Source organism: Castanea sativa, chromosome 2 (assembly GCF_040712315.1).
Source record: "Castanea sativa cultivar Marrone di Chiusa Pesio chromosome 2, ASM4071231v1".
Lineage (NCBI taxonomy): Eukaryota > Viridiplantae > Streptophyta > Magnoliopsida > Fagales > Fagaceae > Castanea > Castanea sativa.
In genome coordinates this window covers 43077565-43095983 of record NC_134014.1, presented here as the reverse complement: position 1 = coordinate 43095983, position 18419 = coordinate 43077565, and the positions used below count along the sequence as shown (strand labels likewise).

Here is an 18419-nt window from a genome sequence, read left to right as displayed (position 1 = left end):
GTATTTTCAGAAATTTTCTCGTGCATCGCACGAGTTATCGACTAGTTAGATTTGAATGAAATTTGACATGTATGTTAAAAATATAAAGAACATTAAATCTAACGGTTAAATTTTCAAAATTCACATTCAATAAAGAAAAATATAGGAAAAATTTGAAAGATTTCTCTTCAAACTAATTTGAAAAAAAACCTTATTCAAGAAGAAGTCATTCTTACATTAAAGATATCCAGACTGATACGTGTAACTAAAATCATGTCTTGCATAGCATGAATATTTTTATGACATGAATTCTATTAATTTATTCGAACTCGTGAGCTACATGCATTGGACGAGACGAAACAAAAAGTCTTACAAATCATCAAACGCTTTTGAAAATAGTTGCTTGATTTGTGTGATTCCGTTTTGTCTCTGCCATTAGAGTGGTGGGTGCATGATTGACGAGGGGGCTTCTCCATATATAGTGTGCGGTGTGGATGGTAATTAGGTTTAGATGGCATCTTGTCATCTTTTCGAAAAGCCATATTCACCTGCCCAATCTCTATAATTTAAACACACTTAAAAAATGTGCCATCCATATCATAAAAAAAAGTGTCCTCGTGCTTGAACAAATTCAATTAACAAAGTCGATGCAATTCTTGACTAGAAAGAGGCCACTGAGTCCACAAAGATCATGTCAAGTGTGACTTTCTTTGGCAAATAATAATGGTGAGATTGGGCCACAAGGCATTAAGGTTAAAAGCATTCATACAAAAGCTTTCTATAATCCCAAAATTTTGTGTTCTTTAGCCAAAGGCAGACAGACAATTTGGTCTTATATTATTGCTTTATTGTTAATTTTCTGAACGAAAATGACGTTTAAGCTTGTACTTTGTACATGGTCACGAGCCACGAGTATGACCACTGACCACGGCCATCAGGCAAGAGGTAAAAGATCTAGAGGGCACCATATGTCACTACCCATTGACACCTTAAAATTAAAATATGTTTCTTATTGGACCAACGATAATCACTTCCTACTGATTCCCAATGAATGTGAGGTGCAAATTGTTCTCCTTTTCTTTTCCTTCCGAGTAGGACTCAGGCTACTATTAGGTGTTTTGGGCTTTTGAAGTTTGGTTTGATTCCCTCAAGGTTGATCTCAGGCCGAAGCTGATGCAGTTAGAATTTTTTGTAAAACGTTAAAGTGCTCGACAATTTTGGAGAGCAATGTAGCGTTTTGTAGACTTTGTATTTTTATTATAAAAAGAAAAAGAAAAAAGAAAATCAAACTTTCTTTCTCTCCCTTCTATTTATACTTTAAATTGAGTGTACAAGAATATACAGAGTAAAACTAGATGTGTTCATGAAATTTGGCTAAAGTTTGTAAGACTAGGGTGATTAAAAAAGTATCAAAAATAGGGGGAAAATATTTTTACTTTAAAATTTGGCTAAAGTTTGTAAAATGGTAAAACCAGATGCGTTCATGAATAATTTAGCATTGGCATCCAGCTCTTCAAAACATTTTTATTCAAATTAAAGAGTGTTGTAGATAAGAATCACCAAGGCACGTTCCACATTTGGCCCTCCAACACTATTAATATTTCTTTTTTAAATGCTACGGTGCTCAACAAGCTTGGAGAGCATTATAGCGTGAGTTCAAATTTTCTATCTCATGTACTGTGCTCTACTCCATACTCCACCAATAAATTTTGGACAACTGACTGCTTTCTTTGAGTGAGATAACATGAGGGTTAACGTTAACGTTAGAGTAGTTGGGCTAAATCTCACATTAACCTCTGCTTCTGCCACTTTTGCTTTTGTTTTGTTGTTTTTTTTTCTTCTCTCTGTGGTCTCAAGACTCTGTTCATCTTCTTTCTTACTACACACCAATCACGGACACATCCATCTCTTAGTACCAACTGCCAATCACCAACGCTCCCTCTCTTCGAATCTTTTGCTCGTTCTTTTTGTACGTTTTTAGACCTCTTAAAACACCAATTCATTAACCTAGTTATTTAGCCAAGTGATTACTTAGATAAATTATATAGATCTAGGTTAACACAAACAAATCATATCATGTAGAGAGTGCTAAAAAGTAAATAACGCACGATATGATAACCTAGGAAAACCAAACAGGTAAAAAACCTATGAAGGATTTAACCTTGAGGATAGCTAGGTTAAATTCTCCTCAGGTTTTTTACCTAGCTATCCTCAAGGTAAAATAGGATCTACTATGAAAAAATTGAAGTTTTACAATAGCGACTTAGACCACTAGCATCTTATTGCTACCTTGAGTAGAAAACTTACTACCACGACCACATGACACCTCCGAGTCCACAGACTACTTCTTTCTCAGATCCACAGCATCCACAAGTATACCACTTGTTTTTCTTTAAGCTCTTGAAACAGCAACTAAAGCGATCACCAAGCTCTCGACATCAATCTTGATCTTGATAACCCTAAGTCTGTATGAAGGTAAACACCTTTAAATCTCATAAGAGATTCATACACACAACAACAACAACCTCTAAAATGTGGCTAGGGTTTTACTATTTATATGAGACATAAAACATAAAACCCTACACGTCAAACGGACTTGGGCTAAGTTGGAAAAAATTCTGTAGAAAAACATTCTGCACTAGCTTCAATCTATCGAGTCTAATTTTCGATCGATCGAGCCTTGCAGAAATTGAATAGCAATTTCTTACAATTACTCGATTCCAACTTTACATAAACACACACTTTGAGCAACCTAAATCTAGACTAAATGTTTTGAGGGTTTGATGCAGGAGTAATGATTTCTGAGAGTTGAGATTTAGTTTTTCGTTATTGCCATGGTGGACAATTAAGTAGTGGTTGAACTTGAAGCGAGAGGTCAATGACGAATTGTAGATTAGGTCGACTACAATTGTGATGAGTTGGCATTAGTGGCATATTTGGTTGATGGGATTTTCATGAGATTGTTGACTTAGTCCCTTGGCTTCGTTATTCTTGCAAGGCTCGTTCATCACCGCATATGATGGTGGAAGAGGTGGCAACAGTAGCATTGAAGAAAAGTTTGGAGAGAAACAAAGTCACTTGTCTATGGTGATAATGGTGACAATGGTGTTTGATTTTTATTCCATTAGGAAACATGTGGAAAGAAAAAATTTGGGGTTGCTAGATTTTGTATTTTACATGTTTGTTGAAATTCTTGAATGAGTTTAGGGACATGAAGCTCCTCCATAGAAGCATTTCAATAATTGGCTTCCCTTAACATTAATTTGGGAGCTTGCTCTTGTATATATATTATTGTAGAGATTACAATCCAATTTGAATATATGGATAGCATTTGATTTAAGTTTCAGATTACATTATTTTATCAAACTCTATTTGATAAGGACTGACTTGGTTGATGGCTATTTACTGAGAATGCTTGGATTGATATGCTGTGGTTTTGTGCTTCAATTGAGATAAGGACAAATAAGTCTCAATAGATGGTGGGGTTTAAGCTCATTAATTGGTGGTAAGCATGATTCTCAATCCCACGAGTGAATCTTTAAATAGGAACAATTTCTCACAGCTCATACTCATTACTTTGCTTCATTAACTTAACGTCCCTAACAAAGGCGTTATTTAACTCAATGATAGAGGTCAGTTGTCCAAATTTCATTAGTAGAGTATGGAGTGAAGCACAATACATGAGGCAGAAGATTTAGACTCCTATAGCGTTATGTAATTTTTTTTTTACTTTCAAACTCCTTGTCTCTATCTCTATCTCTATCTCTCTGTCTCTCTCAAATTATAATGAATTTATTAATTGGATGTATAAGAGAATAAAGAATTGTATATAAGGTGTATTTGAACTAAATTAGAAAAAAGTGACTTTTTTACTTCAAAATGTGGCTAAAGTTTACCAAATCAGATGTGAATGGTTGAGAAGTTAAATTAGTATTCATTCAATGTTAACAAAAAAAAAAATACATGAAATTTTCTTCTCAATACATTTTAAATCAATCATTTATCAAAATGAAACTCTACATTTTTTTTTTTAATCCTGAAAATAATTTATTATTGATTATGTATTAATTTTATAGTAATTTTCCTTTTAATGTATTAAATCAAAAGTCCTTTAAAAAGTCTTTTTTTTAAAAATTTGTGAAATCTAATTTTGACAATATTCATGATTAAATACCCATTTCGCTAGAAATTATAAATGTAAGTATAAATACAAACACTTTATAAACAAGTTGATAGGTTATACATCTTCAAATTCTTACCGTAATATTCAGTAATAAAAAATGACGATGAATAAGAAAACATATGCATGTTTCGGATATACTACCATCCATCCCCATCAAAATCATGCACACAGACAATAGTGTAAATCTTTAGGGCCTCTTTGGACCAATTGAAATCTACGGCCCTTCTTTTCCATTTATAGATAGCGGATATAAAAAGCCCACCACCAAGCAAATGTTCTTAAGGTGCTTTAGTCCTATGCCTTAATTTTACAAAGGTGTTCCGGCCCAATTATTTTTCTTCATTTTCTGCGGTTCTCCTTTTCATGGTCCCTCAAGAAACTTTTTGAAATTGATTACATGCGCTTTCTCCTTTTTAGGTCTCATTTTTGTTATAGTAATGTTATTTGTATTTTTTGAAAATACATATGAATAAAAAAATGTGTAAAAATACATGTAATGTTGTTTAAAAATTGAAAATTGTTACTCAAAATCACATATCCAGTACAGCTAATTTGGACAGGCTAACCAAATGTTATCAACTTTAGTATAAAGTGATATGCAATTGTAACTATGCATCTGTTCATGATAATATGTCATGGTATAATTTCGACAACTTTGGGCTTTGAATTTAGATGACATTTTGGTGCTTAATCAAAATTCTCACTCTGACCTTAAGATGTTGGTTCAGTGATTCATAAAACTTTGTAATCTCCAATAAGACCTTGGGTTTGAAATCTTTTATCAATATCTTGGGGTTATTCCTTGAAATTCCTTCCTATAATAGCTGGGTGTATATTGAAAATAGTTAGATACCCAAAGAGATTTTGATAAGTGTACTACTCGATCCTCCTCTTATCCAAAATAAAATATTAAAAAAACACACACATTGTTTGATTAGAAATTTTTTATTGTTTTGAGGAATCATTGGTATTGATTAGGAATTTTTTTATTTTTTTAGGAATCATTGGTGTTGATTAGGATTTAGGTGGTCTAGTTTACCAATACAACGTCATCCTCTGCCCCACTCTTGCCATTAGCTCTATCCACCGACAATTTTAACCTCTCCCTGATTTGTATACTTTGACAATAACATAGGAAAATGCTTCTGCTACTGCTCGTGTAAATAAAGTTAACACCACAGTACAATTTGACTAGGTTGCTAGTTAAAATCGTTGGCTTCATAATCAGTCACCAAATCTTACTATTTTAATAATAAAAAAACTCCTTGCAAAAGTCTGATGACTTTCTCTACGACATGTTTTCAATATTTGGAATCTTTGGCTGGTAATTAGTCTCTCTCAAAGGTAACTACTCACTTAAGAAATCCCCAAATATTCAAAAGGGGTTTCCGTAGGAACCAAAGCTGATTTGAAGAAGGAAAAGCGACTTCTTGCTTGTAATTAGTTACTGGGTCGCTACAGCTATTCCTTTCACCTTTTCTCTCCAACAGCTCTGGTCCAACCACCCCCTTGTATTTTTTTCTCTACCAGCTCTAGTCTAATTGGATTGGCTTGCACTATCCTAGCTATAAAATTTATTATGTTTAAGATAGCTAGGCTCCATACAAAAAACATGAAATTGCTTTGTCATTGCAATGAGACAACTCAACCAACACACGCACACAACAACATAGAGTAGGAGAACAAAAATCCTTAATTGTCACTAATTAATTTCTAGAGGGGTAGTGATTGCAAGGTCACCCTCGTATCTCATATATTCAAGTTTTTGTTTTCATACATCAAACACTTCTTTAAATCAAACCCTCTTTCTCAAGCCCTCTCAGGATTCAGAATCAAATACTACTAGTCAAGGAGAGAGATCCAAAACAAAGCTCCACTCTCTCTTTCTCTCTCTCTTCAAAAATGAAGAACAACAATAGTAACACAAAGCTTATTCTCCTCCACCCCTATATTCAAAAACAAGGAGGCTCCAACCGCTTATGGCTCCTTGCCTTTGTTTCGTTCTTCACAATCGCTTTCCTCTTAACCCTTATCTACACTAGAGAATACTCCACACCTACCGCCTCCACTTCCACCACCGCTGCCGCCACCACTTTCGGCGGTGCCCCATTGCCAACAACTGTAATCAACACCCTCCTCCACTACGCATCAACATCCAATAACTCATTCCACATGGCCTACGCAGAGCTCAAGCAAGTCTCTGACGTGCTTCGAAAATGCTCGTCCCCATGCAATTTCCTCGTATTCGGTCTCACCCAAGAGACCCTTTTATGGAAAGCGCTCAACCACAATGGCCGAACCGTGTTCATCGACGAGAACCGCTACTACGCCGCTTACATGGAAGAGAAACACCCAGAAATCGATGCCTACGATGTGCAGTACACGACTAAATTGAGCGACCTACATGAGCTCGTAGCTTCAACGAAAAAGCAAATAAGAAACGAGTGCAGGCCAGTGCAAAACCTATTGTTTTCTGAGTGCAAGCTTGGCCTTAATGACCTTCCAAACCATGTCTACGAAGTGGACTGGGATGTTATATTGGTGGATGGTCCACGTGGTGAATGGCCCGACGCGCCCGGCCGGATGTCTCCGATATTCACCTCCGGCGTGTTGGCGAGGAGCAAGAAGGGTGGGAATGCTAAGACTCATGTGTTCGTGCATGATTTCTATGGTGAAGTAGAGAGAGTTTGTGGGGATGAGTTTTTGTGCAAAGAGAATTTGGTGGAATCAAGTGACACACTTGGGCATTATGTTTTGGAGAGAATGGATGCGAATAGCTTCCAGTTCTGTACTCAAAACAGTACACTACCAAGTGCTTCATCTTCCTAGCTATCTATAATTGATTGATATTGTTGTCATCATCTTCATACAGTTCAGGTGGGTACGTGGGTCAATGGCATAAAGAGGTAAAAACAAATGTGGCTATTTATGATCATGTTGAATTTTTCATACCTTGTTTCTTTGGATGGGGAATGTGTAAAAAATAATTTTTTTTGGCTTTGCAAAAAAATGCAATTTCATTGAATTGAAAATTTTACTTTTCAATTATAGTGTTCTTTCATTTTGTTCAATTGTATTAGAAAGGCCACTTCCGGTCGTCATTCATTGAGATTACATGGAATTTTCAAGCATAACTGCCTAAGTAGTAAGAAGTAAAACTAAGAAATTAAGTTGGTTGTTGGAATTGGACACATACAAGTAAGACATCGATCTATAATGATACAATGTATGAAAGCTTCAATATTATCCTAAAGAGGACTAATCATATAGGTGCTTATCTTGGTGCTGGTGTGTAATGGATAAAATTTTCACCAAACTAATTTGAAGAATCTCCTTCAATTTATTGCGTAATGTCTAATAAAATAATTTGGGTAATATATATTTAAAAAAAAAAAAAATTTATTAAATAGATTGTGTCTGAAATATATGTGATTTTTTTTATCAATTCCCATGTATAATGGGGTTGTTGGAAAACTAATCATTGGAAGTATTAACAATAATTTTTCCAGAATTTTTAATTAAACGGGACCACAAATTTTTTATTTTTAAAGAATTTATTTATCAAACCAGTTCAACTATTTCGGTCGAGTGTCATTTTTTTTCCTAGAACACTGCCTCGTGTAAATTGAACTACTGAAAAATGAACATTTTAATTGTGTATTGTTTGGGTAAAAGATTGTTATCAGGTACATAGCAATTGCAAAACTTTGACATGGCGCAGTGTGAAGTGTAGGATTATTTGTAATGGCCTCCACGTGAGCTTTTGAACACCTCTACTCTCTTTCCAGATATATAAACTTTTGAACACCTCGTTTTGTAGATTGATTAATCATGTAACTCCTAATACAGCAAACAGTTTCGTCTTGTTCTTGCTTTCTAATTCGTTATATCAAATTGCGAATGACTGACCAATACAAGAAATCAATTTTTCAACAAAAAAAAAAGACAGTTATGTTAAAATAATTTTAGATGATTAAATTTATTTTCTTACAACTTTTTCACGACATTTTTACAAAAAATTTTAAGTATTAAGTTTTTACTAATTCTAATTTAAATCCATCACTAAAATTAATTTTTGCCTGCTAATAACAATTAGTTATAACAATGTGTCACATTGGAGTTGTTATGAAAATGTTGTAATAATTACAATAACATTTCTCATCTATTTATCGCCAGCAATTTCATACATCAAAGTTAGAAAAATAAATTTTTTTTTTTCAAATATGTGATGGGCAGGTGACCTTGCTCATCCTCTTACTAATTTTACGTTCCTTGGCCAATTTTCGTGAATGACCCAATCCAGGGGTTTACAGGCTCACTCAAGGGTTTACTATGATGAACGATCACGGAGGAGGCACAGGAGATAATAACTATTTAATAAGGGTGAACTTTGTTAAACTCCCTTAAATAAGAAACTAAACACCTAGAATATTTTAATTAGGGGTAAAGTAGAGAGGTATTTCAAATTTGAGATAATTCATTTTGAAGTATATCTTATGTGACAAATTGTTATTAGCGGGCAAAATGTAATTAATTTATGGGTTCAATTTAGAACCAATAAGAACTTATCACTTAAAATTTGTTATAAAATATTATAGATATAATACTTTTCTAGACAAATAGAATTTATTAACTTGTGTGTAACGATTGCATACAATGTTCTTCTCATATGAGCATAGACTCCATGAACATATATGAGATCCATCTTTATGTGAGAGAGATGTTTGTTATTTGTAGTTGTTACACAAGATACCGGCACGATAAATATTACTTTCTTTGGTTTTATAGGAAGGAGAATGAAATTGGATGGCAACCTTTTCAACTTGGTAAAGGTTTTTATTACTACTATTGTTGTTGTTAATAACACCTTATTATGTGTTTTATGACCTATTAATATATTTATTCAAAAAAATTATAGACGAAATTTATATATATGGACCAAATCCACGTGTATTTTTCTTGGAAAATATGAAGAAATTGTGGTTTGGCGGGTGGGTTTAAAAAAATATTTCGACATCTTGCTTAGGGCTTAATCAGTATCTTGCAAATAGGTTTGGAATGCTTGCAAGTCCATGATAGGTTTACAATTAATAAGCTGAGTTACATGGTGGATCCCGTTGATTTGTTGAATAAAAGCTTACATCATTTGCAATTAATATTGCTGAATTAAAGCTCACAAAATCTGCAACAAACTAATAAGATGCTCCTTTCTCAACAAAAAAAAAAAAAAAAAACTAATAAGATGCTCACATATTTCTTCGCCTCTATTTATATGCTTTATAGCTAGCCTAAATTACACATGAGAAAAACACTATATTTTGTCATTTTATTGTTTTACTCCACTCATTCTTAGTTAAATTATTGTCTACAGGAAAACCACAAGATAGTGGCCAATGTGCAACCCATTGACATTTGAGTATTGGACTCGATTACTCTAAAAAGTCGAGTCTAACCACTATAACTTATCAAAATACGGTGCATGTCCTAGCAAAGAGCAATAGAAAGACTCCAACCATTGTCATTTATAAATGTAAATTTGTAAACAAGAACATAAGTTTTACAAATTGGCTAATTCTTTGACAAAACATACTTTATTTGTAATGCGGTAGATCTATGAAGTGTTTAATGATTTAAGAAATAAAGTTTCAAGATCGAGTGTTAAAGTCATGCAAGTCTGTTCAAGAAACAAGTGAAGAAGTGTTGTTCATTAAAACTCAACAACTACTATCTACAAGGGTTAAAAAGCTGTTTCAGTCTGAAGCACGACAGCTGCTCGATAGATAGGGTATCTGTCGAGATTTATAAAAATCAGTTTTTCAGATCTGATTTCATTCCAATGAGTGTATGTTTAAGTCTTATATTCTCACAACCCTAAACATATATAAGGATTGTTTAATGATTTAAGAAATAAGGTTTCAAAATCGAGTGTTAAAGTCATGCAAGTCTGCTCAAAAAACAAGTGAAGAAGTGTTGTTCATTAAAACTCGACAACTAGTATCTATCGAGACTAAAAAAGTTGTTTCAGTCTGAGGCTCGACAGCTGCTCGATATATAGAGTATCTGTCGAGATTTATAAAAATTAGTTTTTCAGATCTGATTTCATTCCAATCTGTGAATGTATGTTTGGATCTTCTATTCTTACAACCCTAAACATATATAATGATTGTTTTAAGGGTCGTCACAAGTTGCTCAAGTTGCACAAGTGTGAAATAAAGAATTGTTTATGCAAATTGTGATCGGAAACTTAGTTTGCCCTAGTTCATCTTGAAGAAGCTACTATGTTTGTACACCATAGGGTTTTGTGATCGAGCAACTTCGTGATCTTTATTGTGTGATGAGCTGAAGAACTTTGCAGCCAACATCCTTCTCAAGTTGGTAATTAAGTTGCGTACTGAGATCCGAGCATCTATTGGTTAGTCATGTACTGGAAGCCGTGCATTAAAAGGAGACATTGTCATTACAGAACAAGTCCAATTGGGTATTGGGGTAAGGGTTCAACTATAGGTTGGTATAAGGTATTAAGATTCCTTTACTTGTAATCGCTTATTGTGATAATAGTGAATTCTCGGGAGTGGTGACCTTAAAATTACCCGGTGAGGTTTTTGCCTCGGAGGTTTTTGCCTCGAAGGTTTTTGCCTCGAAAGTTTTCCTCATTCGTAAACAAATTACTGTGTCAACTTTATTTTCCGCTGCATTATGTTTTAGTTGGTGATTTGTTTGTGCTGCCACATACATTGTATATTAATTTAATTAATTAATAAACTTAGATAATTAATCAATTAATTCATTACAATGGGTCAATACATTCTTGGTCTACACAAATGAGTGATAAGAAGTTATAAATGTTTGAATCTAATATTAATTCCTGTAAAATATAAATCTTGTATAAAAACTATAGGGCATTGTGACATACTTAGTTGAGCTTTACAATAAATTCAAAAAAAAAATTTCTTTTATAATTACCACAACTATTAAGATGTCATGTTGTTATTATTTTATCTTGTCCACAAATATTATTATCTTAAGCAAAGAATATAAATAATTATATATATATATATATATATATATATATATATATATATATATATATATATTACTTTTTTGGGGGTGGGGGAGATAAACTCATGATAGGGTGAAACCAAAATTCCCCACAAGTTAATTAAGCCATTACAATTTATTACAAGTCTATGATTTTCATTAACGTTATTGTTGTTGTTTGTATGAAGCGATTTGTTTTTTGTGTTATAATTTAATGCATTCAATTCCTTTCTAACGAATCCTTTGTTATGTTTGCATCACAGTTTCACCAACCTTATCGTAAAATGATGGCAAATGACAATGAATTAATTGACTCGGAGGTCCCACATTGATCAATCTCTTTCTCTTCGACGGTTTTGTCACGCCAACTACTTCATATATAGTTCATAAGACAGTGCTCACTCCCTTACCTTGTCCTTGTTGTTTGTTCAGTAAAATATGCATGCAGATTGCAGATAGAAAAAAATAACGAAAATTTACAATATTGTATCAAGTTTTAGAAAAGTCAATTAGTTTTTAAGATTTTGGGTACCAACAAGGCAACATCAATCGTCTTATCACACGAATGAGGAGTTGAGGACAGGTTTTGATGAATGATAGAAGAAATGATATATTTACAATATTTTCTCAGCGCTTTTACAATAAATTTTAAGTGGTGAATTATTATTGATAGATTCAAATTAGAACAAAAAATAACTTACTATTTATAATTTATTGTAAAAATATTTTAGATGTAACACTTTTTGGTATAATAATTACTCTCACACACACTCGGTACAACACACTCTTGTTTTTAACTTAAGCATCTTTTACTGTTGTGAAATAAAAGGGAATAGCTAGTAAGATAAAGAGAAGTAAAGATGCAATAATATAAATTAACTTCTCTATTATAGTGGTCATCCATACAATTTAAACATGTTGTTTTCTTGTGAGTAGTACATGTAACACTCTTTGATCAATAGTAATAGTGTTAGTGATATTAGAGCATTCATATCAATTCGTGTTAAAAGTTTTGTCCGTTTAAAAATAAAAACTTTTTTTTTTCTATTTTATATACCCACTTAATTTTCAAAACACACTACATCAAATATTCTATTTTACACTATATTTCATTAAAATATTAATTTTTCTTAATATTTTTTTTATTATTTTACTTTCGTCACACATAATAACCATTATCTACTCTCTTCTTTCATTTTTGGAATATATAAAGAAAGAATAAAAAATTAAATGTAAAATGAATAGTATTGGTTACTATGACAAATTTATACAATTATACAATGCAGGTTGTTGGGGAGATAATTAAACATCTTGAGGAGACTCCTTGAATAGTGAATATAACATATAGAAACACACTTAACTCAAAAGGCTTAAGTCTAAGGAAAATATATTAAGTTATGTTATATTAATCGCTCACTATTCTTATCATTATTCAATATTGAACTTCACTCATATGTGTACATAGGCCTGTTCACGTGTCAGTTCGAGTCAGGTTTGTGCCTAACCTAGAACTAACCCGACTAGATTGGATGGTCAGAATTTCAACCCATCGCCGATCGGAGTGGTTGATTGGATTGGGCAGATCTAACCTTCAACGGATGGCAGTCGATTTGGTCAGATTTAAAGATCTAAAAATCAGCCAAAATCCAGCAAGTTAACGTCGAAATTGGCAAAATTTCGGTGATATTTTCGCCAGATTTGATGAAATCTCACCAGATTCGGTGAGTTCTCACCAGATCCAATGAGATGTTGCCAAATTTGGTGGAGATTTCATGGATCTAGTTGAGATCTCGCTAGAAAAGGCTAAGATCTCGCCAGATCTAAAAAACTTCGCCGAGAAATGCTCCATATCTCGGTTCGATCGGGTTCCTTTAGGTTTTGGGGAGAAAACCCGCCAGTCGACCCACCGTTTTTGGGTTCTAGAGGCGGAGACCCGCCACCAACCATCACCGCGTTGGTTCGATCGATTCTTAGGCCAGATCAGGTGGGTTGGGCGGGTGGGTCGGGTAACGGTTTTGTTTGAACACCCTACGTGTACACCCAAAATTTTTTAAACGATATTATGTAAATTTAGCCCTTTTTATTTATTTATTGTACACTAATTAACATCAGTGAGTTCTCTTGACTATATACGAAGGGAATCTTTCTTTCATTGGCTGTAAAAACGGCACAAAAATGCCATCTAAAAACAAAAGATGCCGCCTATTATATTACATTTACAACCTGGCTTATTTACAGTCGCCAAAAATGGCAAAATCTGCACCAACTAATCTCTGCATCATTTCACATGTGACATGACTCATGCACACACGACATCTCTGTAGATCTCACTTGGGCTCCTTCACAATAAAGAATGACGAGTGGGTATGAATTTTATCGTTGAAAATTCTTTACTGTCTAGGCAAAAATGAACATATATAGTGCATCATTACTAAAAAGAAGAGTGGGTTTTGATATAATTTGATATCATTTGCCGATCACATGGACTTGTACAGACAAGCACTGGTTATTCAGATAAAAAAGAAAAAAAAAATACAAACAGATAAGAGGCTATACGAAAAGACAAGAAGGCATGGGAAGACATTATCACGCACGCTGTTCAACCACCAATCCAATTATTACACGTTTGCTGTTGAATCTTTAGTTGCTTTTTAGGGTTTGTAAATGTGTGTAAAACAGCAAATGTAGAACAGGTTTAATTCAAGTAAAAAAAATTCTCCGTTTTTATCTTTTGGTAAACTTTGTCCACCATATATAGAGAGAGAAAGTGCGAGAGGGAAAAGCAAGCACAAAGAGATACGTAGTATTTGCTAAAAAATAAAAAATAAAAACAAAGAGCTACCTAGTAGGCAATAGCAGCAGCAGCAGCCAGCATGGCAACTGACTTCAAGTCCATCCCCATTATCGGTACTCTCAATCTACCAACTCTACCTCATATTGTTTGCTTTAGTTTAATCCTCGTTTTTCATCTCAGACCAAGTTTCGTCTTTGTCTCTCTGGGCTCTGATCATTTTTTTTTTTTTTTGGTTCTTCCATAATTATATCAAGCTGAAATAAGTATATATGGTTGTTTTTATTTCACAAATTATAGAAATATATGGATTGGTGGCTATTTTAGCTGTTTCAAGGCATTGAAAGTCATCTTCTCCATTTGCTTAGAAATGTAGAGAGTACACGAAATATTAGATATTTGACAATCAACGAATCTAAAAGTGAATATACTTGTACTACTTTTAAAATCAGTTACCTCTGTTCTTATTGGTGGAAATGGAATTTTCTATAATGTGGGTGACACTATGTATAGCTTAGATGCATGAAACTAAATCTGTACCTCGAAATAAACTCCCTCCAATTTGAGACAAATGGATAGGATCCGGGCGTGTTCATTTTAAGAAATTGAAGGAAGTATATATCATGCATCAAATGCAGGCCTCTTCTCACTGGATTTGTACCAGATCACTGTAAAGTGTTTTTCCTCATTGTGTGAAAAGACATGCTGCCCAGGTGGCATTTTAATTTATAATAGTAAGTGATAGCACAAATATTGATAATTTTGATAATTATGTAGTATTACAGACTAAAATGGGGGTGTTTGAAAGGGATGAAAAATTATGGGAAGGAAAATTGTAGGGAAACACAAGTTTTTCATTGTTTGGTTTAAATGAATAATACTGTTTATGAACAGCTTGAGCTAGGCTTGAAAAACAAGCTAAGTTCAAACGTTAAGTTTATACTCAATTATTAAATGAGTAAAGCTTAACCATAAAAATGTATTCGTAAACATGAATGCTCTGTGTGTGTGTGTGTGTGTGTGTGTGTGTGTGTGTGTGTGTGTGTGTGTGTGTGTGTGTGTGTGTGTGTGTGTGTGTGTGTGTGTGTATTGCGCGTGCCCGATTCTTGGTTAATGGGCCAATCGTGTGATTAGACTCACAATTTACTTATTATTGTGAGTTTATGGGTATGCTACAATGAGAAATTCCTCAAAACAAAGATTAAAGTCCACAAGGATGGTTGATCAAACTGACCAAACACTCTCACTCCTAAGTTTCCTCCCTTGCTCTCTCTATTCTCTAGCTCTCTACTATTCAGTGTCTAACCCCTCTTTCTTCTGTTTGCTCCCTATTTATAGCCTTCCGTTGGTGGATTAACAATGATTGTCTTTAATGTTCTTTGTGTAGGTGGGGTCCATTAGGATTATTCTTGATGAGAGGGGCCCTACTTTAGAAATAGGAATTCAATTCTTGGGGCTCACAATAGACGCTAGGTGCTGCACGATAATGATATTCCTCAAGGCATTACCGAAGTACATCAGAATGGATTCGAGCATGGCTAGCCCCCGAAGACAACACAGTCTATGATTCAGGCTCCCAAACAACATAGATTGGGCCTATCATGTAGCCATTATCCAACCAACCCACTTTTGGGCTTATTGGTAATGGGCCAATAACCATACGTACACACACACACACACACACACATACATACATATATATATATGTATTTGTCAATAGCTTCATATAATATTAAACTATTATTTGTAACTTATAGATAATATAGACATCTATCTGTAGGAATAATTTATGGAATTGTGAAAAGTTAAAATATTTTAATCATAGTTTCACAATATATAGAAGAAAAAAAGTTAATGAAGTAGTTCGTGAACAAGTTCAAGCTTGCTCAATAAGAAAATAAGCCAAGTTTGAATACAAAATTTTGTTTGGTGATAAGTTCAAGCTTGGCTTGTGTTTGAAAAAAATTAAATGAACAAGCTTTAATTTTTAATACTCGGCTTGGCTCGTTTACTTCCCTATTTGGTTCATAATGAAAAAATGGAGGGGAAAAGGGGGGTCCCATGTATTTCCTTTTTGTTTAATGTTTTAATTTGGACATGATTGTGTGTAGGGTGTCAAGTGTGCAGCCAATCCACCGATTTGCCAACACCGATCCAATTCAACCCAACTCAACCCAGTGGGTTGGATCGATTTTTAGGGGTTATAACCCAACTTGACCCACTGATATTTAATATCTATTTAAAATATATACTATATGATTTTTTTTACTTACTATTTTGCCCCTTTCCATAAATAAAATAAAGACTCTAACTTATTTTCTCATTTCATTTCAATCTCTCAAATTATTTGTGTTGATTTGATGCACTAATCAAATAGTTTATTTTGGTTTGGTGCTATGCTCAGGTTTGATTAGTGCATGAATCCAACACAAATAAGATTATAAATCTACTATTATATGTACTGATAATATTCTAAATCTGTTGTTCTAATGCTCAGTTTTTTTTTTTTTTTAAATACCCTCCAATCCATTGGTCTAACTCAATCCAACCTGATCCACGTAGGTTGGGTTTTTTCCCAACCCAACTATGGTGGGTTGGATTAAAAAAAACCGGTAACCTAACCCATGCACATGTGATTATCTCTACTAGGCAAGTTTGCTTCGTCTTTTTGGGTAGTCGTTTTGCTTCTTCTTCTTCTTCTTTTTGTAATTACCACAATTAAAAAAAAAAAAAAAAAAAACTAGACACAATTGGTCTTAAAAAATGAAAAAAAAAAAAAAAAACTTGGCATGATTAAACGGTAGAAATGTGATCTCTAATATTTCTCAAAAAAATAAAACAATTTTTTTTATTTAAAAAAAATACATATATACTATAAAAATATTAGCTCTTATTAATAAAAAAATTATTAGTTCTTTTTCTAATTTTAACAAAAAGAAAAATTAGTTCTTATAAAATAGGGGGCATTATAGTAAATATATATAAACATCCTTTTCCACCCACCCATTTTTCTTCTAACCAAACAAAGGAAATTTAAATTTATTAATTCAATTCTTTCAATTTTCCATCCTAAATACCAAGCACATAAGATGGAAAAGAAAATATTTTCTATTGTCATCCTTTTCTATTCTACCATTTTTTGGATTAAAAAAAAAAATGCTAATGAGATCTAACTCAAGTAGCATCTCCTCCCTTATAAGTTTCAAACTACAAAAATTAATTAAACTAAAAAATAAAATAAAAAAACTTATATACATGGTGGGTCGAGTTTGGTTAATTAAGTTAATTGAAAAAACTATCAACCCAAACTTGATTCGTTACCATCTCAAAATAAATTCTAATCCAACTCAACCCATGAAGCTAGCCCTAGGTGTTGAATTGGTGGATTTGATGTACATCCCAAATCCTGGGTTTAAGATCCATCAAGTCCATGTACAACTTACTAATTAAAAAAATAATTGTTGGAATGGAGCTTTACTGTGTTAAGAATAGATTTTTTTATTAATATACCATATAATGGAATAACTGGTCTTTGGAAATAAGCATTGTTAGGTAGTCTTTTTATTATAAGAAATAATTCTTTATTTTTAAAGAATGACTATTTTTTAAAATAAAGAATCCTTATTAAAAGAGACATATATTACTTTTTTATTTTTTTTATAAAAAGGAAAAAATACTGATATAATAGTTATTCCTAAAAAAAATAGTTATTCCGACCTACTTAATAATATATTAAATTAAAGATTCCAAAAAATAGTTTTTATTTTTATTTTTATTTTTTTTATACCAGTATTATTCTATCTCTACTGCACTTACCTTGAAAAATCAAATGACATGTTCTTTCTTTCTCTTTCTTTTTTTTATTCAATGTTGTACAGTAACATGATAAGGCAAAGACGCCTTAGGTATCCACTATAGAATGCTGCAAAACTCATAAAATATATATATATATATATTGTGGGGACTAAAAGGATCTAAGTAAGTATTTGAGCCTTGAGCTTTATTAATGGGCACTAGTTTGTTTTGGACTAAAAGCCCCCTAGAACTGCAGGTCGGCCCATGAATCGAGAGTCCGAGGATTCGTCCGAGGACAAATCTCTCCTCGGACAAACCCACGATGATCCTGGGATTCGCTAAAAAGATCAAGGCAGAATTCTGGAAAAACCGTTGGTTAAGAGAATGATTTAAGCACCCTCCGGACGCAACGGTGTGAGATAAATATCTCAGAAAAATGCTACATCTCCACATTAAAGACCCTGCACCTACCTCCCTGGCCGCATTAATGAGGAAATGACCCATGAATAGTAGAAGTCAGCCTTCTTGCTATCATTTGAAGACTTCCAAATGGTGGTGGATGGGATATGTGTCTAATAAGGTGATTTGCTTTACACGTGGATGAAGATGGCAGAAGAAGAAGTATTTAAGGAG

At 33.4% G+C, this 18419-nt stretch overlaps 1 protein-coding gene across 1 annotated transcript; it reads left to right on the top strand.

Moving 5' to 3' along the window:
- The first annotated feature begins 5793 nt into the window (after positions 1–5793).
- Positions 5794–7207, top strand: LOC142623734 (protein IRX15-LIKE). The gene has a single exon (XM_075797190.1). The coding sequence runs from the start codon at positions 6065–6067 to the stop codon at positions 6989–6991; it is 927 nt and encodes a 308-aa protein (XP_075653305.1). The 5' UTR covers positions 5794–6064; the 3' UTR covers positions 6992–7207.
- Positions 7208–18419: the final 11212 nt, after the last annotated feature.